The sequence below is a fragment of the Schistocerca piceifrons genome, chromosome 5 (genome assembly GCF_021461385.2).
Source record: "Schistocerca piceifrons isolate TAMUIC-IGC-003096 chromosome 5, iqSchPice1.1, whole genome shotgun sequence".
Taxonomy (NCBI): Eukaryota; Metazoa; Arthropoda; class Insecta; order Orthoptera; family Acrididae; genus Schistocerca; species Schistocerca piceifrons.
In genome coordinates, this window is record NC_060142.1 from 546,505,382 (window position 1) to 546,533,148 (window position 27,767).

The following is a 27,767-nucleotide window of genomic DNA, read 5'->3' on the forward strand; positions in this document are numbered from 1 at the left end:
GTTTATATTTCACACCTGCCACAGAAAATTTGTGTTCGTCGGGTTTCTATTCTAATTCGAACGTCCGCTATAAGTATTCGTTTCGGAATATCGTTTCTACGTCTTCCGTTAACTATACGTGGTTAACATTATGAAGACAATTTATATATATATATATATATATATATATATATAAGTTACAATAAACTAATAATAAAAAAATTTGGTATGGCGCGAGATTCGATCCGGCGACCTTCGGATTACGAACCCGAGCGCTTACCGCTGCGCCACGACGCTGTAAAAAATTATTAATCGTAGAGTATTTCATGGCAACGGTTTCTTTTAACTGGCGATTTTCTCAACAACGGCTGAGAAGTGCATCTTGGTGCTTTGCCACATTACACCTCTGGCCATGAGCTTTTATTATGCGTAGTATGAATCGAATCTGAATTTCACAATTGGCGGCCTCTCCTTGTGAGTTCCAAGATGTAAGAAAATATCGAGACGCAGACGTAACAGAAGATAAGCAGATGACATTATAAGCCACACAGGAGACGAAATGGTTGTACATAGTCACGGACCGTTAGGTGTGGAAAAGTCTAAGAGAGATCTTCATGCAGCAACAGATGTCAAATGGCTGATGACGATAAATGTTGAAAGATGAAGTCGAACCTGTAAAATTTACTCTGCATCAAACAAACCACACCTGAACCATTCATATACCTTCGGAAAAGACTTCCTAACACTTTAATTTATTCGGATGTTAACAGATTTCTCTTATTCAGAATGCTTTTCTTGCTGTTGCCAGTCTGAATCTTATATTCGTTCTACTTTGGCCATCATCGGTTATTTTGCTGCTCACGTAGCGGAACTCATCGTCTACTTCTAGTGTCTCGTTTTGTATCTCAATTCCCTCAAGATCACCTGATTTAATTCGACTACGGTCTACCCTTGTTTTACTTTTGTTGATGTTCATCTTAACGGTTTTCGAGACATTATCCATTCTGTTCAAATACTCTTTATAGTCCTTTGGCATCTTTGGCAGAATCACAAGGTCACCAGCGAGCCGTGAAATTTTCATTTGCTCTCCCTGTACTTTGACACAATGTTTATATTTTTTACTGGCTTCCTTCCGACAGACTGAATAACATCGCGGATAGGCTGCAAGTCTGTGCCACTCCATTCTCAACTACTGCTTCCCTTTCCTGTCCTTTGTCTCCTACAACTGTAATCTGGTTTCAGCACACGTTGCAGACCACCTTTCGCTCCCTGTAGTCCTGCTACCTTCAGAAGTGAGCCATTCCAGCAACTTCTCTGCCTGTTTATGTCAGAGAGGCATGCCGTGAGTGCGGCGTGGCTGTTGTTATCTGTGGCTAAAAAAGTTACGTTGTGCAAGACGCGACAGTTGGCTGCGACTGCGACGCTGGCCCCTCCTCTTTTCCCACCCTGGCAGACGGCGACACGGCCGCAACACCACTGGAGTCGTCGCCGTTTCCCAAGCTCCGGTCGGCGGCGCCGGATTCAAATACATAAGAAAAATAATAATTCCGATTTTCTTGCTGTAAAAGATACTGTATGTTAATGCAACACAGTTACATCGGCTTCCAGAGTTAGTTTTTCGATACAGATTCACCTTTTACTTTAAAAAATTGAAAAGTATCTCTTCCGGTTTTGCGTGTTTTTTTCGCTGTATATTACTTCTCTATCAATTGTGAGGAAAGTAAAAGGCACAAAAAATTGATGTTTGCGTATCTTACAGTTTCACATCACAGCTTGATAATGAGGTGTCTATTTTTCCGATATTCGTCACAGTTATTCCGATAGTTAATTTACAAGTAACCTACTGCATAAAATTTGAATTGTGTACAGTGAAAAATGTGGTCGCTGGCTACTTTACATATGGTTCACGTTAGGTCATACATCGCTGCCGATGAAAAGAAGCTAACATATCGAAATTATTTTTAAAGTTGAGATCAGAATGATATCGATCTCCGTTTCCGAGATTTGGGCTCATATATCTCCGGGAGCGTCGCGACTAGCCGCCAGTTCTGTCGACGCGCAACGAGAATCGTGTGGTCATCACACGATAGAGAATGCATTTGTTTTGTTTCGCTGACACATTTGGACCTAATGAAACCATTTTATGTCATATTTCTCCGGTATGAGTTACTAATATTTCTCCATATGCTCTTGACAATTTCATTTAAAATGCCACGAAATGTAGGTTTCTTAAAGCCAAGTGATCAAGCAGAACCCATTTTCTTGGTTTTGCTGAGGCATCTGAACCTGTTCCAAGCTTTCTTTCTCGTTTATTTCTCTGATACGAGTCCCGAATATTCCTCCATCTGTTTTTGCACATTTCACCTAAAATTCCAATGAAAGATAAGTTTATTAACAATAAGCGCACGCTAGCGTCATTGAATTGTTTCAAGTTCTTGACAACAAGATAGGGTTACACCTTAAACATCTCTAGAATTTTGATTCTGAACGTCTACAGTATACACTGGCAGAAATGTGGAAGAAATAATGTCTGTGCTTGTTCACAAAATTTCCCCAAATTATACTTGTCAGTTTCTCCCATGCAGAAACTTTTGGAACAAGCTAAGGCAACTTTCATAGCCGACTGAATCTTTATTCCCATCCAAATGAACTTCCATATTCTTATATTCTCACAGCATACATCGTTATGGATGACATGAACATTTAATCTTGCCAAGCTGCACTCAAAAGATGACTCCAGGATTTACAAAAGACGAACTTCAATTGTGAATTGTGTCAGATCAGAAGGGCCTTGTAAAACAGTAGTGCACTTTTGGCACAAGTTTTTTGAGCACCATCTTCTACCAATGAATTGAAGTGAATGTGACAAATTACTTATTGCAGCATACTGTTTGCGCAATCTGTTGAGAAACGCCTTCCTCAAAAACGAACATCTATTGATTACAGAAAGCTGTTCAACAATCTGGTGTTGGTTTTTCACAACTAGAAAGTATCATCAAGACACCAATCTACCGTTTACTTTCAAAGTGAAGGTATTGTAAAATGTAACTTTATCGTTGTACTTTAGATTGTTCATTTTATAATGTACTTGCCGTTTTCAATTTTTATCGTCACAAAAAAGAGTAATGCGAAAATGACCTTCAAGTTCATTTTCATCATTCTAATTCTACATCTGCATGGATTATACTGATTTTCGTAACAGGCCTGAAAAATTTGCATTAATGGGAAAATATTATATATTTCACTCACCTGCCAGTTTCAACTGTGCACCAATTTCTTCACAAATTCTGTCTCTGAACATAGTGTCTCTATATTTAGGGTTCTTCAAATCGTAAAGGCAAGGATGTTGCGAGACCAGCTCACAGAGCATCACATCCAGTGAGTGGCTCATTTCAGTTTTCCTTGACTGGCTCGACATCTTTCTGGCAGCCGTACGCCTTTGTGTCGTGCGACTTCCGTCGCAACACTGCTCACTGGTGCAGTGCTGCGGCAGCTGCCGCAACAGTCGCGCGTCGCATCCCAAACTCGAACTGCGCATGCGCCAGCAGGCAACTTCTGACGTCACGTAGCAACCCGTCGCAGTCGCTACTGTGCGTCGCGTATTGGACAACTTACCTTAAGGAGGATATCTATATCTGCTCTGCGACGTCGGCCGGTGTGCAGTGTCGCTGAATCTGCCTGAGGATGAGGAAGTGAACACACTGTCGGCTAGAGAGCGTCGACAAGCAGAGAGCACTGATCGTCGAAGGCAGTGCCGAGCTACAGGCAAAGACTGGACTGCAGGCTGTTTGCCTGCTACTTTTCGCTGCCGTGTACGGGATACGACGATCGGATTGATGCAGTGAAGCTACAGGCAACGATTGCAGGCTGCCGCTACTTCTCGCTTCTGTGTACTCAGGACGGCACCCGGGTTGATACTACGCCTTTCAAAAATGGCTCTGAGCTCTATGGGACTAAACATCTGAGGTCATCAGTCCCCTAGAACTTGGAACTACTTAAACCTAACTAACCTAAGGACGTCACACACATCCAAGCCCGAGGCATGATTCGAACTTGCGACCGTAGTGGTCGCGCGATTCCAGACTATAGCGCCTAGAACCGCTCGGCCACCCCGGCCGGCACTGCGCCTTTCACGCTCCGACAAGGATGCGAAAATGTCTTGACCATGTTAACATGGTGCTCAGCTGTGGTAGCAAGAGGATAGATGGCGACCAAACCAGTAATCGCTGGAGTGAAATTGTCTGTTTCTCATGGTTCACCTTCTGTCTGTTTTCTTGCTTACTGCTACATGCTGCTATAGCAATGTGATATTTACATAAAGTCTGGTTCATCAGCGTGTGAGTGACGTTGTTTAGAAGTCCTTGACACTGATTAGTTCTGTGAGAGACAGGGAGGTTCAGTGGCATATTGTAAGGTGCCTCTTTCGTGAGGAAGACATTTTTACCAGTTTTAATAAATTGTTGTCTCTTATTGATGTATTCACGATAGTTAGGAAGTGCTGTAGTGCGTAGCCGGCGATGATTCGGAGAGCATTTCCCACACTGGCTGGCTAGGTGACGAAGCGACCATATGTCGCGCGTAGTGGGGTGGGGCTCGGCGCTCTACCGTAGCAACAAGCGTCAGTCTGGGAAATATACGTGACGGGAAGTACCGCCATCTTGGCGCCAAAGTCTCCGATTTTGTTTATTTATATTCAATAATTAAAGTCATTTATGACAACTTGAATACTAGGAGGAGCCTCTGGATGTTTAAAACTATTTATCATAATTTTTCCTCGTTAAAATTCACACCCGTTCATTAACAAATGCATATCTTAGTAAGTACTAACTTAATCGGAAATACACGAACTGTGACGAAACTAGTAACAGATACGGACTGCGCGCCAAAGTCGGCAGTTGGCGTTAAGAGCTCTTCCTGTCTTGTTCGACGGTAGCCGTGCTCTCTGTTACGAGTGGTTTGTGGCATGAGTGTTTCATTATTGATTTAATAGGAATAAACGTGATATTACGGCATTCTGAATGTTAATTTAGAGTAAATAGATACCCCAAAGTTGATCGACAGCAATTTCAGATAATTAGCATCCATCGACAGAGACATCCAATGCGCCAATGAAGAATCTGCACGGGACGACATTAACGAGAGCTGCACATCGCACAGGTAGGAGGAAATCCGACGACACGACCCACCAAGGCGGATCAAGGAAGGTCCGACTTACACTCGCAAATTCCGGGTGGAAATGCTGACCAGTTATACTGTACGTCACATATACCACCCTCTACGGACTCGCGGCTAAGTTCAGTAATAACAGTATCAGTTTAAGCGAGGAGATCTTGCAATATGAATGATGTTGTTTTATCATTGTGGTTTGTTAAGATGTTGTCCTTTCAGTTGTGTCTTTTGTCATATTTTATGTCATGCATTCTGTCGCCTTAGTCTTACCTCCTAGCATGAACTCGTACTTTGCGGTACTACAAACGTCAGTCCATTTGTCTTTGGTACGAAGGTAATCCCAAAAGTAAGGTCTCCTATTTTTTTATAAGTACATAGACCTGTTTATTTCTAAAATGGTTTACATCAGTTTACAGCTTGAACATTTAGCTATTTTTCGACATAATCACCATTTCTGTCGATGCATCTTTGTAGACGCTGTGGCAGTTTTTGTGTGACCATGTCGTACCAGCTCGCCGCCAGCTCCCCGGCTTTGGCGAAGAAGGATGCCGCCACTAGCGTGATTGTTGCTTGGTCCAGGTGTAAAGTGGTATGCCAAGGTTTCGTCACCGTGACAAATGGTTCAAATAGCTCTGAGCACTATGGGACTTAACTTCTGAGGTCATCAGTCCCCTAGAACTTAGAACTACTTAAACCTAACTAACCTAAGGACATCACACACATCCAAGCCCGAGGCAGGATTCGAAACTGCGACCGTAGTGATCGCGCGGTTCCAGACTGTAGCGCCTAGAACCGCTCGGCCACCCCGGCCAGCCGTCACCGTGACAATTGAGTCCAGAATGTTGTCCTGTTCGGCTGCAGAGCGGTGAAGAAATGCGCGGGAAGCATCAACTCTTTGCCGCATGTGGTCCTCAGTCAGCATGCGTGGCATCCATCTTCCGGTAGTTCAATGTTTCCTTTCAAATTCTCTGGCGTGTCGAAGAGTGGCTTTAAAGGAAATCGAGTACTAACTTCTAAACTGTTCTAGTGACTTCCAAGCCGAAATAGCTGCCTTTGACAATTACCAAATGTGATGAAATGCAGTTTGCTTTTAAACTGTGTTGTGATCGACGATGGTGTAACTCCTCTTACAATGAAGTGTTATATGACGATGTGTTAATCAGTAAATGAAAACTTGAAATTTATGTCCTATAAAACAATCAGCACACTCCACTGCGTATTTATAAAGTGAAGTTACTCATAGAAGTCCAGTGTGGGCTGTAATTATCGTATGGCAACGAAACTTTATAGATATTCTAATGCTTTAATGTAGAACCGATTTAGCCTGAAAACAAAAATAGTTCCAATTTTGGCCACCAGTTGGAAATCTGCTGCTGTGAATGCTAGAAAGATGTACAGAAATGTTTCCGCATGTAATGGATTAGGAATGGGACGTGCCAAGAAAATGTCAAATAAGTGAGAAAGGCATACTGTTGATGTTATTATTGACTGCCATTTATATAATTTGTTCAACAGGAGCAATGGAGACGTCAACGAGATATTGTACAGCGCCATATTTTCATCTGATGGCCAAAATTGTAACTAATCTTTTTCCAGAGTACGTCGGTTCCGCATTAATGCATTATAATATCTACCAAGTTTCGTTGGCACACGACAATTACAGCCCACACTGGACATCTGTGACTAGTTGCACTTTAATTATAACCATCCTCTAGAAATGCTGTCAGTGAATCTTCTAAGCTGTTGGGGGCTACAGTTTAGATCATAGGTTAATTCTGCTATGATTGCAACTATACAGTGAAAGTGTGGGTTGGAGTCTCCACTTGCAGTGGGAGAGCTAGAATATGTTGTAGTTGACAGGATGAATTAATGACTGGAGTGGGAAGGCGGTTAAAACTGCCCTGGGAAAGGGTATGGAGTATGTGGAGGGATAAGGAAGGTGGGGCATGATGATACTGGCACTGAAGCAGGCTAGGGTTTTCGAAGATAGATGATACAGTGGGGGGTCGGGAAGATAAGCCTGGCAAATCTATTTCAAAATCTTTCATATTGATGGCTTTTTATGAAAACTGAAAGGAGAAATTATGTTGTTAGTTTTGGCAATGGGGTATTGTTTTTCCATAAGGCATTTGATGTTACTTTTGTGTGTAGATCTGGTCTGGGTGCTGATGTTAAGCACATAGATATTTATGAAATGTGACTTGGTGTCAAAAATTAATTGAGTAGTCTTGTTACTTAATTTTAGGTAAGCCACATGCATATCTTAATTTAGCTGTTCCTTATAAGATAGTTTACTCTTCATTTCTCGTTGGAGCCATAATTTTGCTCCATATTGTCTGATGTGAGGTACCAGCATTGGTTCTGCTGAAATATTCATGTTGACATAGGCTGGGATGAGTTTCTTCTGTAAACAAACCATACTGAATTTCACACTTTCGATGGCTTATACCATTTTCATTGTTATCCTTACCTATTTCAGCGAGTTACCCATATTGGTGTATGACATTGAAGTCCATAATATTTGTTCTTTGGGGCCCACTGTGTAAAATAAGTCTTTTAATGACATCATTATTATGAATAATAGCCAGGTCCTCTGCTATGTAAATTGTTTCTATTTTATATCATTCGTTTATATCATCACACAGCTATGTATGCTGTTCGGTATCCTGGACGACATCATCCAAGTGTTCGGACCGATCGCCGGATAGTTGCGTTATTTAAGGAAACAGGAAATGTTCAGCCACATGTGAAACGTCAACCACGACCTGCAACAAATGATGATGCTCAAGTAGGTGTTTTAGCTGCTGTAGCGGCTAATCCGCACGTCAGTAGCAGACAAATTGCGCGAGAATCGGGAATCTCAAAAACGTCGGTGTTGAGAATGCTTCATCAGCATCGATTGCAGCCGTACCATGTTTCTGTGTACCAGGAATTGCATGGCGACGACTTTGAACGTCGTGTACAGTTCTGCCACTGGGCACGAGAGAAAGTAAGCGTTCTATTTGGCGAAGAAGCGTCATTCACCAACAGCGGTAACGTAAATTGGCATAATATGCACTATTGGTCAACGGAAAATCCACGATGGCTGCGACAAGTGGAACATCAGCGACCTTGACGGGTTAACGTATGGTGCGGCTTTATGGGAGGAAGGATAATTGGGTCCCATTTTATCGATGACAATCGAAATGGTGCAATGTATGCTGATTTCCTACGTAATTTTCTACCGATGTTACTACAAGATGTTTCACTGCATGAGAGAATGGCGATGTACTTCCAACATGATGGATGTCCAGCACATAGCTCGCATGCTGTTGAAGCGGTATTGAATAACATATTTCATGCCAAGTGGATTGGTCGTCGAAGCACCATACTATGGCCACAACGCCTCACAACATGCGTCAGCGCATTGTCAACGCATGTGCGAACATTACGGAAGGCGAACCACTCGCTGTTGAGAGGAATGTCGTTACTCGTATTGCCAAATGCATTGAGGTTGACGGACATCATTTTGAGCATTTATTGCATTAATGTGGTATTTACAGGTAATCACGCTGTAACAGCATGCGTTCTCAGAAATGATAAGTTCACAATGGAACATGTATCACTTTGGAACAACCGAAATAAAATGTGCAACGTACCTACGTTCTGTATTTTAATTTTAAAAAACCTACCTTTTACCAATTGTTCGTCTAAAATTGTGAGCCATATGTTTGTGACTATTATAGCGCGAAAAAAGTGGTCCAACTAAAACATTCGTATTTCTTTACGTACTACACGAATATGTAATAAAAAATGGGAGTTCCTATTTTCAAAAAAAAAAAAAAAAACGCAGTTGATATCCGTTTGACCTGTGGCAGCGCCATCTAGCGGGCCAACGATAGCTCCATCTGGTTTCCCCCTTCAAGCTAGACGAGTTTCGTTCATTGTAGTTTTTTCATTGACGCTTATTTCGTTAGATATTTGGCCCGGTCACGATCAATGGACCACCCTGTGTATGTATATATATATATATATATATATATATATATATATATATATATATATATATATATATATATATATATATATATATATATATTGATCCAGCAGCCATTATGGATTACATACAAAAGAATTACAGACCTTGACTGTGAGCAGGCATTGAGGAAGCTGTTAATTTGTTCCGGACCAGGATTCGAACCATATACACTCCTGGAAATGGAAAAAAGAACACATTGACACCGGTGTGTCAGACCCACCATACTTGCTCCGGACACTGCGAGAGGGCTGTACAAGCAATGATCACACGCACGGCACAGCGGACACACCAGGAACCGCGGTGTTGGCCGTCGAATGGCGCTAGCTGCGCAGCATTTGTGCACCGCTGCCGTCAGTGTCGGCCAGTTTGCTGTGGCACACGGAGCTCCATCGCAGTCTTTAACACTGGTAGCATGCCGCGACAGCGTGGACGTGAACCGTATGTGCAGCTGACGGACTTTGAGCGAGGGCGTATAGTGGGCATGCGGGAGGCCGGGTGGACGTACCGCCGAATTGCTCAACACGTGGGGCGTGAGGTCTCCACAGTACATCGATGTTGTCGCCAGTGGTCGGCGGAAGGTGCACGTGCCCGTCGACCTGGGACCGGACCGCAGCGACGCACGGATGCACGCCAAGACCGTAGGATCCTACGCAGTGCCGTAGGGGACCGCACCGCCACTTCCCAGCAAATTAGGGACACTGTTGCTCCTGGGGTATCGGCGAGGACCATTCGCAACCGTCTCCATGAAGCTGGGCTACGGTCCCGCACACCGTTAGGCCGTCTTCCGCTCACGCCCCAACATCGTGCAGCCCGCCTCCAGTGGTGTCGCGACAGGCGTGAATGGAAGGACAAATGGAGACGTGTCGTCTTCAGCGATGAGAGTCGCTTCTGCCTTGGTGCCAATGATGGTCGTATGCGTGTTTGGCGCCGTGCAGGTGAGCGCCACAATCAGGACTGCATACGACCGAGGCACACAGGGCCAACACCCGGCATCATGGTGTGGGGAGCGATCTCCTACACTGGCCGTACACCACTGGTGATCGTCGAGGGGACACTGAATAGTGCACGGTACATCCAAACCGTCATCGAACCCATCGTTCTACCATTCCTAGACCGGCAAGGGAACTTGCTGTTCCAACAGGACAATGCACGTCCACATGTATCCCGTGCCACCCAACGTGCTCTAGAAGGTGTAAGTCAACTACCCTGGCCAGCAAGATCTCCGGATCTGTCCCCCATTGAGCTGTTTGGGACTGGATGAAGCGTCGTCTCACGCGGTCTGCACGTCCAGCACGAACGCTGGTCCAACTGAGGCGCCAGGTGGAAATGGCATGGCAAGCCGTTCCACAGGACTACATCCAGCATCACTACGATCGTCTCCATGGGAGAATAGCAGCCTGCATTGCTGCGAAAGGTGGATATACACTGTACTAGTGCCGACATTGTGCATGCTCTGTTGCCTGTGTCTATGTGCCTGTGGTTCTGTCAGTGTGATCATGTGGTGTATCTGACCCCAGGAATGTGTCAATAAAGTTTCCCCTTCCTGGGACAATGAATTCACGGTGTTCTTATTTCAATTTCCAGGAGTGTATAAGTGAGGGCGGGCAATGATCTCTTCAGTGCAGATGCACTTCTGTCTCGGATTCCTACGGGAGTCGGCGAAATGCCGCGAGTAATGAGGATAATGGGCAAGGGGCATTACATTAGTAGTGTGGCGGATAAGGTGAGAATTTGGCGTGCTAGGGTAGTTCGTGCAATTGCAATGACCACTGTGTCTGGATGGCTTAGTGGTCAGAGTGTCTGCCAAGTAAGCAAAACACATGGGTTGGAATCGCGGTCCTGCATAAATTTTCAATTCTCTCCATTGATTTCAATCAATCCCCTCTCCCTACCAAGATCTTTAATTCCTCCATCATGTTTATACTCCAGGAAGGTAGGGACACGTGGGAATTTCGTTAGATATGCAGGATACGAGCACAGATGTCGTACCATTGTCGATAATACGCTAGCAGGCAGTGTGTCACAATAGTTCACACAGAGGAAACGCGCCCGTACACACGTACACACAAACAGACACAGAGCGAAGAAACAAAAGAATGTGGGGAGTACTCACGACGGCGAGACGCGGGCTGCGCTCGAACATGTCCCTGAGGCTGCGCGGCGTGGAGACGATGCCCAGCGAGACGCAGTCGACGAAGAGGGCGACGTGCGCGCCGGGCTGGCGCTGCTGCACGTCGAGCACCACAGAGCGCAGGATGGCGCCCTCGCTGAGCGCGTCCACCGTCAGGTGCTGCGAGCGCGCGCGCCCGTCCTCCACGGTCTCCACCACCACTGCGGGCACGCAACACCACGTCATGCCACACACTGCGCCGCTCGTCCTCACACTATCACGGACTGCTCAAAATATGTCAACGCCAAAATCACAACACATTACTATTCCTTATACAGTGTAACGAACAGGTTGGCATGTTGTTGTTGTTGTGGTCTTCAGTCCTGAGACTGTTTGATGCAGCTCTCCATGCTACTCTATCCTGTGCAAGCTTCTTCATCTCCCAGTACTTACTGCAACCTACATCCTTCTGAATCTGCTTAGTGTATTCATCTCTTGGTCTACCTACGATTTTTACCCTCCACGCTGCCCTCCAATGCTAAATTTGTGATCCCCTGATGCCTCAGAACATGTCCTACCAATCGGTCCCTTCTTCTAGTCAAGTTCTGCCACAAACTCTTCTTCTCCCCAATTCTATTCAATACCTCCTCATTTGTTATGTAATCTACCCACCTAATCTTCAGCATTCTTCTGTAGCACCACATTTCGAAAGCTTCTATTCTCTTCTTGTCTAAACTATTAATCGTCCATGTTTCACTTCCATACATGGCTACACTCCATACAAATACTTTCAAAAACGACTTCCTGACACTTAAATTCATACTCGATGTTAACAAATTTCTCTTCTTCAGAAACGCTTTCCTTGCCATTGCCAGTCTATATTTTATATCCTCTCTACTTCGACCATCATCAGTTATTTTACTCCCCAAATAGCAAAACTCCTTTGCTACTTTAAGTGTCTCATTTGCTAATCTAATTCCCTCAGCATCACCCGAGTGAACTCGACTACATTCCATTATCCTCGTTTTGATTTTGTTGATGTTCATCTTATATCCTCCTTTCAAGACACTGTCCATTCTGTTCAACTGCTCTTCCAAGTCCTTTGCTGTCTCTGACAGAATTACAATGTCATCGGCGGACCTCAAAGTTTTTAAATGGCTGAATACACGTCCTGTGTCAAATAATTTGAAGCCGCATTAACCATTAATAGACCGCGACTGTTTCAAAAATATGACAAAGTTTTCAAATATCACCACTAGGTGTGATCCTGAACATCAACGTAGACAGAAAACCGATAAATACAGTCATTAATGACTCTTCCGCACATCCAAACTCACATAAGCAAGCTGCATTTAGATCCTGCTTAAACAGAGCACAGGAATTCCCACTTAATGCTGATGACTATGAGACAGAAATAAACACCACCAAATACAATGCCCACAGCAATGGCTATCGCGAACACGAAATAGATACAAACAACCTTGCAGGTAGGGCAACCACAGCTATGAGTAATCATTTTGGGTATTAATAAACCGCTTCAGCTGTATTTTGTCCTTTATTATTGGATCACTACCGGTTTAGCGGCACTAAAAGCCACATCTTCAGGAGAACATACAACTAAAACAGAGCTAAAATGCTCAGAACTTTGTTCTGACGGACAACGAATGTTAGGTACCAAGTTCCGAGTTTTTAAGCTCTATAAGTTTACCTGAAGATGTGGCTTTTACTGCCACGAAACCAGTACTGAACCAATAATAAAGGACAAAATACAGCTGAAGCAGCTTATTGTTACCAAACATGAAATAGGTACACTTTCACAACCCACAGCTAAAAACAAAAGCATACAATATAATTGCGTAGGCTTCCGCGGCCAGAGTCAGTCGACATAAAAGTTTTCTGGGTTTGGTACCGCGTCATAATGTAAAAACTACTACAGCTGGAGAAAAACCAACGTTTCGGCCACGATTGCAGCGGCCTTCTTCTGGGTCTAATGACCAAACCCACAAAACTTTTATGTCGAAAAGCAAACGAACTAACGTTTCTACCATCCGTCTCCGCGGCCCCCGCCACACAGGACACAAAAACCTAAGTATGTAACGATACCATATTTAGGAGTAATTTCAGACAAAACAGCCAGGCTATTAGAAAAGACAGATATCAGGATCACTTTTGTCACCAACAACAACTTTAGAAAGAAAGTGGTCCATGACATGATACAACCTAAAGAGAAAATCAGCAAATCAGGAATTTATAAAATTACATGTAGTCATTGCAACAGATACTATATTAGCCAAACGGGAAGAAATTTTAAAACCCGTTTTAAAGAACATATTGACTGTGTCACACTGGATAAAGCTAATAAATTAGCTGTAGCATAACATAAAACTGAAACAGGACACAGTATTGCAATAGACAATGCCCTCAAAGTACTGCATACTTTGGAAGAGAGCAGGAGAATAGATATCTTGGAAGAAATCGAAATATTAATCCATGGCCGTAAGACGAAAATCGAGATCCTAACTGAAATGACCAAAAATCCACATTTCTTAACGAGTCTAAATTCAGTTCTCTTAAAATAGCAAGGACATGACATGAAGATTATTTGAGTACAAATTCCAGAAATTCTTAGAACAAAAAACTGTCACAGTCGCTCACTTTGGCAACCAAATACACTGATACGACAGCAAGACATGAAGAAGACATTGCCACTCACAACACTAGGATCGACATATCGATAGTCAAATCGAAACCAGCCTTGTTTTGATCGCCATCTTGTTTTGTGCACGGTTCATTTGTTTTGTGCTAGCGTGTTTTAAAGTCACACCTGTGTAGTTTGTGAAAAATAGTGAAGAATTTCAAGAGAGCCATGGAAATAGCGATACCTCAGTAGTTCACAAGAAGGCTGCCACGCCGCAAGAACAAAGTAAGTGATTGTTTTCTACATTTACATCTACGTGATTACTCTGCTATTCACAATAAAGTACCTGGCAGAGGGTTCAATAAACCACCTTCAAGCTGTCTCTCTACCGTTGAACACTCTCGAACGGTGCGCGGAAAAAAAACGAGCACTTAAATTTTTCTGTGCGAGCCCTGATTTCTCTTATTTTATCGTGATGATCATTTCTCCCTATGTAGGTGGGTGCCAACAGAAAGTTTTCGCAATCGGAGGAGAAAACTAGTGATTGAAATTTCATGAGAAGATACCGTCGCAATGAAAAACGCCTTTGTTTTAATGATTGCCACACCAATTCACGTATCATGTCTGTGGCACTATCTCCCCTACTTCGCGACAATACAAAAGGACTTTTTCGATGTCATCCGTCAGTCCCACCTGATGCGGATCCCACACCACACAGCAATACTCCAGAATAGGGCGGGCAAGCGTGCTGTAAGCAGTCTCTTTAGTAGACCTGTTGCACCTTCTAAGTGTTCTGCCAATGAATCGCAGTCTTTGGTTGGCTCTACCCACAACATTGTCTATGTGATCGTTCGAATTAGGACATTAGTAATTGTGATCCTAAGTATTTAGTTGAATTTACAACCTTCAGATTTGTGTGACTTATCGTGTAATCGAAATTTAGCTGATTTCTTTTAGTTCCGGTACTCATGTGAATAACTTCACACTTTTCCTTATTCAGGTTCAATTGCTACTTTTCGCACCATACAGGTATCTTATCCAAATCATTTTGCAATTCGTTTTGGTGATCTGATGACTTTACAAGACGGTAAATGACAGTATCATCCGCAAACAATCTAAGATGGCTACTAAGATTGTCTCCTATGTCGTTAATATAGATCAGGAACAACAGAGAGCCTATAACACTTCCTTGGGGAACGCCGAATATATTTGTAAAAGTTTTCATGTAAACAGCAGGCGAATATACAAAGTGATATCGCCTCTTACTAGGTTATCCTTCTCTCTCCCCGCATGATGATCACAGCAGTTATGTAATGAAAATTTAGTATTTGTGTACACTGATGTTAAATGTTTTTGCGTTGCCACTACAGCCTGATGATGAGGTACAAACTCGAAACATGTAACTTCCTGCAAAATAGTGGCAAATTAAGGTAACGATGACGGAAGTGGGTAACGATCACGTACCCTGACCACAGAGGCTCGACATTATTGAGACCTGGCAACTGTTGAAAAATGGCTCTAAGCACTAAGGGACTTAACATCTGAGGTCATCAGTCCCCTAGACTTAGAACTACTTAAACCTAACTAACCTAAGGACATCACACACATCCATGCCCGAGGCAGGATTCGAACCTGCGACCGTAGCAGCAGCGCGGTTCCGGACTGAAGCGCCTGGCAAGTGTGATGACGGGGGGAGAGGCGGCACGTGGTGCTCACGAAAGCAGCACTGGTCGATGTGAACAGTGAGAACACGGACTCGGAATACGGCATCACCATTCGGGAATACACATTGTACCATGGGTCGGACCTCATCCCCCAAAATGGTCCCAAATTCCTTGACAGTACTGCGACCCGCAGAGTATCTGTGGTGGTCGATGGAATACCACGACATGGCTGTCCAAAGCATCACTAGGCCCCTGTCGTGATTCATTATTTGCACGTAAACTCGACCAAAAGTTGAAAACACTGTGAAACAAGACTCATCCGACCAAATGACACTTTCCCACTGATCCACAGTCCAGCTTCTATGGCTTCGACACTACGTTTTCCTGTTACGGGCATTTGCATCACTGATGTGTGGTTTTGGAGTTCCAGTTCACTGCAGTTCCCTTGCTTATGCAGCACCCTTCATGTTGTTTTGGCGCTGACAGGATTCCCGAGTGCGACATTCAGTTCTGCGGTGACTTGCGCAGCTGTCGTCCTCTTAGTTTTCGTCAGAATCCTGTTTAAAGACCGTCCGCCACGATCACTCAACACTCACTTCCGTCTGCGTTGTAACTTAGCGGAGATTGTTTTTCCGCTTCCCTGTATGCAGTATAAATCTTCGATATGGTGCATCTTGAAACGACAAACACTTCAGCTCGCTTGGTTACGGAATCACTAACAATACGAGCACCAGCAATTTTCCATCGCTCGAATCCACTTAGCAGCGGCGTAATGCACTCATAACTATACAGAAGACTTTTCTGACCACTATTGTCACATGCAACGCACTGAGGTCGTTGCAGAGGTGCCGTTCGTGGTCAGAAATGGCTCTGAGCACTATGGGACTTAACTGCTGTGGTCATCAGTCCCCTAGAACTTAGAACTACTTAAACCTAACTAACCTAAGGACATCACACACATCCATGCCCGAGGCAGGATTCGAACCTGCGACCGTAGCGGTCGCGTGGTTCCAGACTGTAGAGCCTAGAACCGCTCGGCCACTCCGGCCGGCCGTGGTCAGACACAACAGCGCAAGCGGCAGGTTTGGCTAACTGTAGCATTTATGCTCAACCATGCTTTGCTGCATGCCATTGTTGTGTTCCATGTGTGGTGAAACTGATTTAGCCAAAAACTAATTCGTTCCATTTCACAATTAGAAAAATCGACGTGTTTGTCACATGAGACACTCAAATTTGCATATAATGATAAAAAGCTTGTTATTTATAATAACCTGCCAAAACATTACATGTACATAATCATAGCTACGATCCGAGAGCTTTTCTGAAAATATAGGTCGCGAATGAAAATACAGTATCATCATTCATTTCATTGCCACTGGGACTATTTCAAAATATCCACGTCAAGATACCAATTGCACACAAATGTTCCACCCCTCATCCCATTGGAAAATGAAATGGCGGAGATTTTTTTTCGTATTGTTTCTGCTGACGACGACGTTAATTAAAATAACCGTTGATGACTGCCCGTCATTCTGATAAACGTTGGTAGCGAACGGGTTAAACCTAGCATCTTTTCCAGTGGTGCCACTTTTTCGTAACATCGCCATTTACAACCAGAAAAGAAGAACTAAGAAACAATTTAATCCAGAGTCAATCGTTCAAATTGTAGTGGAGTGTGCGCTGTTATCTACATCTACATCTACATCCATACTCCGCAAGCCACCTGACAGTGTGTGCCGGAGGGCACCACTTCATTTGTTTTCGGATTGCATTTCCTTAGGATTCTTCCAACGAATCTGTCTGGCATCTGCTTTACCGACGATCAACTTTATATGATCATTCCATTTTAAATCACTCCTAATGCGTACTTCCAGATAATTTATGGAATTAACTGCTTCCAGTTATTGACCTGCTATATAGTAACTAAATGATAAGGGATCTTTCTTTCTATGTATACCCAGCACATTACACTGGCAGATTCAGACTGTGTGCAGGACGAGATTCGAAGTCAGAACCCCGCCTTTCACGAGCAACGTACTTCCAGTGCATGTAAAAAGACCCTTCCCAACTTCCCCCCACCAATTAAAGCTGAATAAAACCGAGACGGGTCGAACCAGTCGATGTATCGATAAACACTCGTAATTTCGTCTGCCTGGAGAAAGAGACAAAACACTCATTCCCAGTCGATAAGCACTGCCTCTATTTATTGCAACTACACTGATGCGGAAATGGAAACTACTATTGTGTTATTCCCCACTCTTTTGGCTCCACAACCATATTTTCCAACATAATTTGCGTTCAATGTGACGGCCTTACGCCACCTGGAAGCCCGCAACGTACCACTCTACTGGTCGATGCCGGAGCCCACGTCTTTCTGCATCGATAACCTCCCCATCATCCACGTACTGCTTCCCGCAGAATGCATCCTTCATTGGGCCAAACAGATTCAAGTCGGAAAGTGCAAGATCCGGGCTGTAGGGTGCATAGCGAAGAACAGTCCAATAAAGTTCCTCTCTGGTGCACGGACTTGTATGAAGCCTTGCGTTATCATGGAGGAGAAGAAGAAATTCCTTCAGTTTCCAACAATGCAGGAGCAACAGTTGTGTGCGACCGGTCGATCAGGGACAGGTGGAACTGGTTTGCGCCACCGTGTTGCGATGATGATAGACCCCTCACCCAACACCTCATCGTGGTTTTCTTCTTCACTGCCAGATCTCCATAGACGTTCTGCAACCGCCTATGAATATCTACATCTACGCCTCGCAGGGTAGCCGAGCGGTCTCGGACGCCATGCCACGGTTCGCGCGGCTACCCCCGTCGGGGGTTCCAGTCCTCCCTCTGCCATAGGTATGTGTTTTGCCCATAGCGTTAGTTCTTTCAGTAGAGAGAAGTCTTCCGAAGTAAGAGTGATTTCAGGTGTGCCGCGGGGGAGTGTCGTAGGACCGTTGCTATTCACAATATATATAAATGACCTTGTGGATATTATCGGAAGTTCACCGAGGCTTTTTGCGGATGATGCTGTAGTATATCGAGAGGTTGTAACAATGTGAAATTGTACTGAAATGCAGGAGGATCTGCAACGAATTGACGCATGGTGCAGGGAATGGCAATTGAATCTTAATGTAGACAAGTGTAATGCGCTGCGAATACATAGAAAGAAAGATCCTTTATCAGTTAGCTACAATATAGCAGGTCAGCAACTGGAAGCAGTTAATACCATAAATTATCTGGGAGTAGGCATTAGGAGTGATTTAAAATGGAATGACCATATAAAATTAATCGTCGGTAAGGCAGATGGCAGACTGAGATTCATTGGAAGAATCCTAAGGAAATGCAGTCCGAAAACAAAGGAAGTAGGTTACGGTACACTTGTTCGCCCACTGCTTGAATACTGCTCACCGGTGTGGGATCCGTACCAGACAGGGTTGATAGAAATAGAGAAGATCCAACGGAGAGCAGCGCGCTTCGTTACAGGATCGTTTAGTAATCCCGAAAGCGTTACGGAGATGATAGATAAACTTCAGTGGAAGACTCGGCAAGAGAGACGCTCAGTAGCTCGATACGAGCTTTTGTTGAAGTTTCGAGAACATACCTTCACCGAAGAGTCAAGCAGTATATTGCTCCCTCCTACGTATATTTCGTGAAGAGACCATGAGGATAAAATCAGAGAGATTAGAGCCCACACAGAGCTATACCGACAATCTTTCTTTCCACGAACAATACGAGGCTGGAATAGAAGGGAGAACCGATAGAGGTACTCAAGGTACCCTCCTCCACACACCGTCAGGTGGCATGCGGAGTATGGGTGAAGATGTAAGTCTAGGGATCGATGGTCTCAGCAGTTTGGTCCCATAGGAACTTACCACAAATTTATAATTTTTACATGTACATAGACACTTCGCAAGCCACCGTACGGTGCAGGGCGGAGGGTACACTGTACCATTGCTAGTCATTTCCTTTCCTGTTCTACTCACAAATTGAACGAGGGAAAAACTACTGTACACCCCTCTGTATGCGCCCTAATTTCTCGTATCTTATCTTCGTGGTCCTTAGGTGCAATGTATGTTGACGGCTCCATAATACTTCCGTGTTGTTCGAACCTACCGGTAACAAATAAAGCAGCCTGTCTCTGAATTGCTTCAGTGTCTTCCTTCTATCTGACCTGGTACGGATGCCTAACACTCAAGCAGTACTCAACAACATGTCGCACCAGCGTCCTATATGCGGCCTCCGTTACAGCTGAAGCATTCTTTTCTAAAATTCTCCCAATAAACCGAAGTCGACCAGTCGCCTTCCCTATCACAGTTCTCACATGTTCTTTCCAGCTCATATCTCTTTGCAACGTTACGCGCAGACATTTAAACAACGTGACAGGACACTAGTAATACTGATACGAACATTAGAGCTTTGATTTTCCTACTCATCGGCATTAAATTAGATTTTTCCACGTTTAGGGCTAGCTGCCATTCATCACACAAACTGGAAATTTTGTCTAAGTCGCCTTGTATCTTCCAACAGTCACTCAACTTCGACACCTTACCGTACACCACGGCGTCATCAGTGAACAACCACAGTTTGCTGCCCACCCTTTCCGCCAAATCATTTGTGAATATACAGAACAACAGTGGTCGTGTCATACTGACCTGGGGCGCTCCGGACGATACCCTTGTCTCTGATGAACACTCGCCGTCGAGGACAACATCTGTGATGCTCTGGTTTTCCGCCAAAACAAACTCAATGACAGCTCTCTGCTTGGAGAGCACCTCCTTTACAGTCGCCATTTTGAATATTAAGTATAGTACCTATCGGTACTTCATGAAACTATAGGGGCTGAAACGGGAGTATTCCATGATGTCCTACAAGAAGTACCGCATTTTTTCAACTGAAATTGGCCGAGAAAGAACGTGTTGCATTACTTATTGAATGTCCACCTTAGTTATACACGTTCCCATATTGTTTTGATCAAAGTACTTCAGAGTTGATGCCATATCAACTAACTAGGAGCACGTAATAACAAACTCTTTAGTTAAATCAAACCAAGTGAGAGAGTTAAAAAGTATACTTCTCATTTAGTACTGCTTCCCCGTTCAGGCCAATAAATTTGATTTTCTATGCCAATATTCTTCTGATGCCAGAGAGCGAGTATGATAACTACTGTGTTCTGAAATGACCTCAAGAACGTTAAAGCACACTGCCAGTAAGGAAATGCACGCTAACTGCGTACATTGCTTCTCTCTGTCTCCCTGCCTCTCTCGGTATGTCTCCCTTCTTCTTATTGTCTTTCTCTCTTTCTCTCTCTCTCTCTCTCTCTCTCTCTCTCTCTCCCCTCCCTCGCCCTCTCTCTCGCTCTTTCCCACTATGTCACTCCCGCTCCTCTCTCGTTGTAACGGGGTTTAGCTACGTCGTAATTCAATTTGTTTCGGGAGTAATTGCATTTGAAACACACATCAAACAACACTAGCAAATGACGCAATGACAAACGTATTTCATACTTTGTATACTTTGTCATAGACACCAAGCGAAGGGCCGCGCGGGATTAGCCGAGCGGTCGGTGGCGCTGCAGTCAAGGACTGCGCGGCTGGTCCCGGCGGAGGTTCGAGTCCTCCCTCGGGCATGGGTGTGTGTGTTTGTCCTTAGGATAATTTAGGTTAAGTAGTGTGTAAGCTTAGGGACTGATGACCTTAGCAGTTAAGTCCCACAAGATTTCACACACACCAAGCGAAGGGGCGCAGTGGGAAGACACTGGCCTCGCATTCCTGCGGATGGTGATTCACATTACCTTCCGCTCATCCAGAGTTTCGATGTTTCTCCAAGTAGTTTAAGACATGTGCCGTGATGGTGCTTCGGAAAAGAGCTTCCCATCCTTTTCCATCCTAGTTTTGGCTCCGTCTCTAACAACCTCGACGTCGACGCGTCCCGAGAATCTTTCTTCCTTCCTTCCTTCATCGCATGCGTGCAGGTGTACTCATCAATGATTTAATCAGTGATTCAGTTCCCCCCTCGATTGTTTCTTTCAGATACGTACGAAGTAATCCTCCTGGCCTGTAATACTTTGGCGGGCCAGCATGTGCCGGCGTGGATGAGACGGATGTCAGCGGACTCCGCTAACGAGCCCGACGTGACATGCCGGGCCTGCGTTCTTGGCTGAGGTCACGGGCGGCAACTGCTGCGCCGCTGATGGAGATAAAACGATGCCCGCCGAGGTTTCCAGCTTTTTGCCAGAAGCGAGTGTTTTGTCATCCCGTGACGCCACTGCCATATTCTGCACACGGCCGCAGCGACGCCGCTGGGCCAAACGCGGACTGACGACTTGCCCAAGCAGGGTGCCCCGTAGCACTACCGACTCCTTCTGATCCACGTAATCCATTTGACTGACAAACAGAACTTCCGTAGTTTGCTTGTACTACGCTAGTTTCCCTACTAACTTGCCGGCCGCGGTGGTCTAGCGGTTCTAGGCGCGCAGTCCGGAACCGCGCGACTGCTACGGTCGCGGGTTCGAATCCTGCCTCGGGCATGGTTGTGTGTGATGTCCTTAGGTTAGTTAGGTTTAAGTAGTTCTAAGTTCTAGGGGACTGATGACCACAGATGTTAAGTCCCATAGTGCTCAGAGCCATTTGCTTTGAACCTACTAACTTTGGTCAGTTAAGATCGTAACTGCATTACCTGTACGTCAGGTGTGTTGCATATCTATCGGGCGTCACCTCATTCCAATCGCTTTTCCTGCGTAAGCAATCAGTGTCTTTCTAGATTCCTCTAGAAACTGAAAGTGATGAACTGTCCAGAAGCTAAGAGTGGGTATACAAAGAGCAGTGTAAACTATGGAACATTTTTGTTCTTCATTGTTATCCTCGTGACTGATATTCAAAAAATATCAGTACTTACAGGAGTAGACATGTTTGATTCAGGTTTTATTCGAAAATTGTTGATTTGTAACGTGAAACAAAAGAGGTGTTGTAGAAATTTTTTAAAAAAATACAGATTTATCACATAGTATTAGAAGCCACAATTTCATCAAAGACAGATAAAATTAAAAAAAGACAAAAACATATCAGAAATTGCTTAAATACTTCCACGAGCTCATATAAAACATGTTTCTGCTATTGTTAAACAACTTTCGTATTTAACAATATAATAGGAAACGCTTCCCTTCGATCATGACGAAGAACATTCTGTTGACTACAAAATAACAACAATAATTATATACATTTTTTGTTTTTGTGCAAGTAAACTGTACTTGCATAAAAATAAACGTTTTGGTTACATAAAACGGCAAAAGTTATGGGAGTAGGAAATTTCATATTTATTTATAAAATGCAGTTTATATTTTGTGAGAATGTAAAATACACACTGCACTAATACTGAACGATGTAAGGTTCTAATCATGTGCAAAACAAGCTAGCACATTCATTTATGTTTCTTTTTCTACCAGTGCCACCATTACTACGAGTAACCATACCACTTACTACATCATTTATGTGGTGTGCCAAAACTACCGAACTCTAGTTTTGGTAGAGGGCAGTCCTTTTGGAACCGTCAAGTGCGCACAAAACAACGAGAGCCACAAAAAGTGTTACTTTTTAGTAATCATTAGCCTCTTAATAGACAGGTAAACTGGGTAAGTGGTCTAGCAGGTCTAGCATCCACGTGGTATGACCACAAACAATAAACGAACGATTTAAGAACAAGGTCAACAACCAAAACACGGACATACTCATAAATTAATCACCCTCGGCTCTAAATTTGGCCACACTGGAAACCAAGATTCAGCTGAAGTTTGGAAAAATTTCATTGTGATTACTGGTGGAGATCCTAAGTCCAATTCTACATGGTTTGTGAACTGTAAATTTTCTAATAATTCGTTTGTGTAAACACTTGACCCATTTCTTTTGCATAGATCCTTGTAGAATGACGCATAGTACAGTAAATGATCCATCCATTCATATGTTCAGCCTGTAATTCTATTGATTGTGTGTGCCATTTTCAATCTAATCTAGGTAGATTCCAATGAATTTGCCTGCCCGATGAGGTGGTCTTCTATGACCTCCTTCGTCGCCACTAGCCATTCCTGTCAAGATGTCTTATTCCAAGAAAGAGCTTCTTACGGTCCAATGAAAAGATCTATTTTCAACACCCTACCTTGAAGGCTAATATTTGGTCTGTTCTGCTTATCACCCAATCTTCGCAAGTATTTGTTGCACCGATAAAAAAAAAAGTATATGTTATTTGACTGCACCTGCTTCACTTCCCAAGATCTTTACAATTTCTATTCCTGTTTGTAGCTTCTTATAATGAAAAGAAAACATATAAATGTAGTATCAACAAGACACTGATAAACACGTCTAGCGGTTATTGCATTTACACTATGCGATCGAAAGTATCCGGCCACCTCGCTTACAAGTTCGCGGCGCCCTCCATCGGTAACGCTGGAATTCAGTATGGGGTTGCCCACCCTTAGCCTTGATGACAGCTTCCACTCTCACACGCTTACGTTCAATCAGATGCTGGAGGGTTTTTTGGGCAATGACATCCCATTATTCACGGAGTGCTGCACTGAGGAGAGGTATCGATGTCGGTCGGTGAGGCCTGGCACGAAGTCGGCGCTCTAAAACATCCCAAAAGTGTTCTATAGGATTTAGGTCAGGAGTCTGTGCAGGCCCCCTCCATGAAAATCACGACCACAGTCTACCACCACCGCTTCTGAATTATACTGTTGGCACTACACGCGCTGGCAGATGACTTTCACCGGGCATTCGCCATACCCACACCCTGCCATCAGATCGCCACATTGTATACCGCGATTCGTCACTCCACACAACGTTTTTCCACTGTTCAATCGTCCAATGTTTACGCTCCTTACACCTTGCGAGGCGTGATGTGTGGTTTATGAGCAGCCGCTCGACCATGGAATCCAAGTTTTCTCACCTCTCGCCTAACTGTCATAGTACTTGCAGTGGATCCTGATGCAGTTTGGAATGCCGGCCGCGGTCGCCGAGCGGTTCTAGGCGCTTCAGTCCGGAACCGCGCGACTGCTCCGGTCGCAGGTTCGAATACTGCCTCGGGCATGGATGTGTGTGATGTCCTTGGGTTAGTTAGGTTTAAGTAGTTCTAAGTCCTAGGGGACTCATGACCTCCGATGTTAAATCCCATAGTGCTCATAGCCATTTGAACCCTTTTTTTCAGTTTGGAATTCATGTGTGATGGTATGGATAGATTTCTGTCTATTACACATTACGACCCTCTTCAACTGTCGGCGGTCTCTGTCACTCAACAGATGAGGTCGGCCTGTACGTTTTTGTGTTGTCATACACGTTTCCACTTCACTATCACATCGGAAACAGTGGATCTAGGGATGTTTAGGGGTGTGAAAATCTCGCGTACAGACGTATGACATAAGTGACACCAATCACCTGACCACGTTCGAAGCCCGTGAGTTCCACGAATCGCCCCATTCTGCTCTCTCACGATGTCTAATGACTACTGAGGTCTCTGATGTGGAGTACCTGGCAGTAGGTGGCAGCAAAATGCACCTAATATGAATAACTGCCTACAGGAAAATTAGAGAGACCTTTGGAGATAAGAGAACGACTTGTATGAATATCAAGAGCTCAGATGGAAACCCAGTTCTAAGCAAAGAAGGGAAAGCAGAAAGGTGGAAGGAGTATATAGAGGGTCTATACAAGGGCGATGTACTTGAGGACAATATTGTGGAAATGGAAGAGGATGTAGATGAAGATGAAATGGGAGATATGATACTGCGTGAAGAGTTTGACAGAGCACTGAAAGACCTGAGTCGAAACGAGGCCCCCGGAGTAGACAACATTCCACTGGAACTACTGACGGTCTTGGGAGAGCCAGTCCTGACAAAACTCTACCATCTGGTGAGCAAGATGTGTGAAACAGGCGAAATACCCTCAGACTTCAAGAAGAATATAATAATTCCAATCCCAAAGAAAGCAGGTGTTGACAGATGTGAAGATTACCGAACTATCAGTTTAATAAGTCACAGCTGCAAAATACTAACACGAGTTCTTTACAGACGAATGGAAAAACTAGTAGAAGCCGACCTCGGGGAAGATCAGTTTGGATTCCGTAGAAACACTGGAACACGTAAGGCAATACTCACCTTACGACTAATCTTAGAAGAAAGATTAAGGAAAGGCAAACCTACGTTTCTAGCATTTGTAGACTTAGAGAAAGCTTTTGACAATGTTGACTGGAATACTCTCTTTCAAATTCTAAAGGTGGCAGGGGTAAAATACAGGGAGCGAAAGGCTATTTACAATTTGTACAGAAACCAGATGGCAGTTATAAGAGTCGAGAGACATGAAAGGGAAGCAGTGGTTGGGAAGGGAGTAAGACAGGGTTGTAGCCTCTCCCCGATGTTGTTCAATCTGTATATTGAGAAAGCAGTAAAGGAAACAAAAGAAAAATTTGGAGTAGGTATTAAAATTCATGGAGAAGAAATAAAAACTTTGAGGTTCGCCGATGACATTGTAATTCTGTCAGAGACAGCAAAGGACTTGGAAGAGCAGTTGAATGGAATGGACAGTGTCTTGAAAGGAGGATATAAGATGAACATCAACAAAAGCAAAACAAGGATAATGGAATGTAATCTAATTAAGTCGGGTGATGCTGAGGGAATTAGATTAGGAAATGAGACACTTAAAGTAGTATAGGAGTTTTGCTATTTGGGGAGCAAAATAACTGATGATGGTCGAAGTAGAAAGGATATAAAATGTAGACTGGCAATGGCAAGGAAAGCGTTTCTGAAGAAGAGAAATTTGTTAACATCGAGTATAGATTTAAGTGTCAGGAAGTCATTTCTGAAAGTATTTGTATGGAGTGTAGCCATGTATGGAAGTGAAACATGGACGATAAATAGTTTGGACAAGAAGAGAATAGAAGCTTTCGAAATGTGGTGCTACAGAAGAATGCTGAAGATTAGGTGGGTAGATCACATAACTAATGAGGAAGTATTGAATAGGATTGGGGAGAAGAGATGTTTGTGGTACAACTTGACCAGAAGGAGGGATCGGTTGGTAGGACATGTTCTGAGGCATCAAGGGATCACCAATTTAGTATTGGAGGGCAGTGTGGAGGGTAAAAATCGTAGAGGGAGACCAAGAGATGAATACACTAAGCAGATTCAGAAGGATGTAGGCTGCAGTAGGTACTGGGAGATGAAGAAGCTTGCACAGGATAGAGTAGCATGGAGAGCTGCATCAAACCAGTCTCAGGACTGAAGACCACAACAACATGAATAACATGTCCGGATACTTTTGAACACATACTGTAGCAGTAAATAAAACATAAAACAGTATCTCTCGTGTATTAATATTAGAATAATGTGAATTTCATACAATTTGTTGAGGCTGCAGGACAGCATACAGAAGAATTTTAAGTGTAATTTAGCTCTTGAAGCATATTCGTAATATTCGTTGTAAGATTTTCTGTGAGGAGTTTTATTCCATACTGTGTTATGCAAAAAGTGAATAGCAACAATAGTTAAATGAAATTCGGTTTTCAGTTTTGTAGACAGCATACTTGCCATGAACTTCATGAATTTCAGACTGCTGACAGAAAATTGTTACGATAAAAATGCAGGAGAGAGGGAGAAAGAGGTCTTTTACCACCTTCTTCTTCTTTTAAGGAATATAACGGTTTAACGTCTCATCGTCGACTATGGGATTAGAGACGGGGAGGAGTAGTGAAACAGACGAAAACGTTTTAGACTTTTTCTTTCCGTTAGAAATGTTTTTGTTCTATCGACCTTACCGTATTTTACGGACTATAAGACGCTATGGGCTATAAGACGTACCTTAAGTTTTAAGCAATTTTTAAAAAATAAAATTTCTGCCATTTTTATTATTGGACTGCAAAACCAGATCAAAATATTTTTAATTTATAAAACTGAACTGATCTTTAAGATCCCTGAAATCGTCATCTGAAGTTTCTTTTACTTCTTCTTCCTCTTCGTCGTCATCGCTGTCCTCTTCATATATAAAATGTTCTTCACTGACATCGAGAGCGTTATTTATACCGCACTTCTTGAAATATTTGGCAATGATGTCTTCTCTGACTCTAGACCACGACTGTTTTATCCACTGACAAACCTGTTTGATTGTAGGTCGTTTTAAAGCTCCCTTCAGAATGAATTCATGTTGGGTTTCATCTATTATCCATTAGTTC

At 43.6% G+C, this 27,767-nt stretch overlaps 1 protein-coding gene across 1 annotated transcript in view; it reads right to left on the minus strand.

The window, feature by feature from the left end:
- Positions 1-27,767, minus strand: part of LOC124798056 (cartilage oligomeric matrix protein) — a 407,969-nt gene that overhangs the window by 128,573 nt on the left and 251,629 nt on the right. The window contains exon 3 of the mRNA XM_047261284.1: positions 11,280-11,497. Coding sequence (XP_047117240.1) covers positions 11,280-11,497 — 218 coding nt within the window. The remainder of the gene's footprint in view (positions 1-11,279; positions 11,498-27,767) is intronic.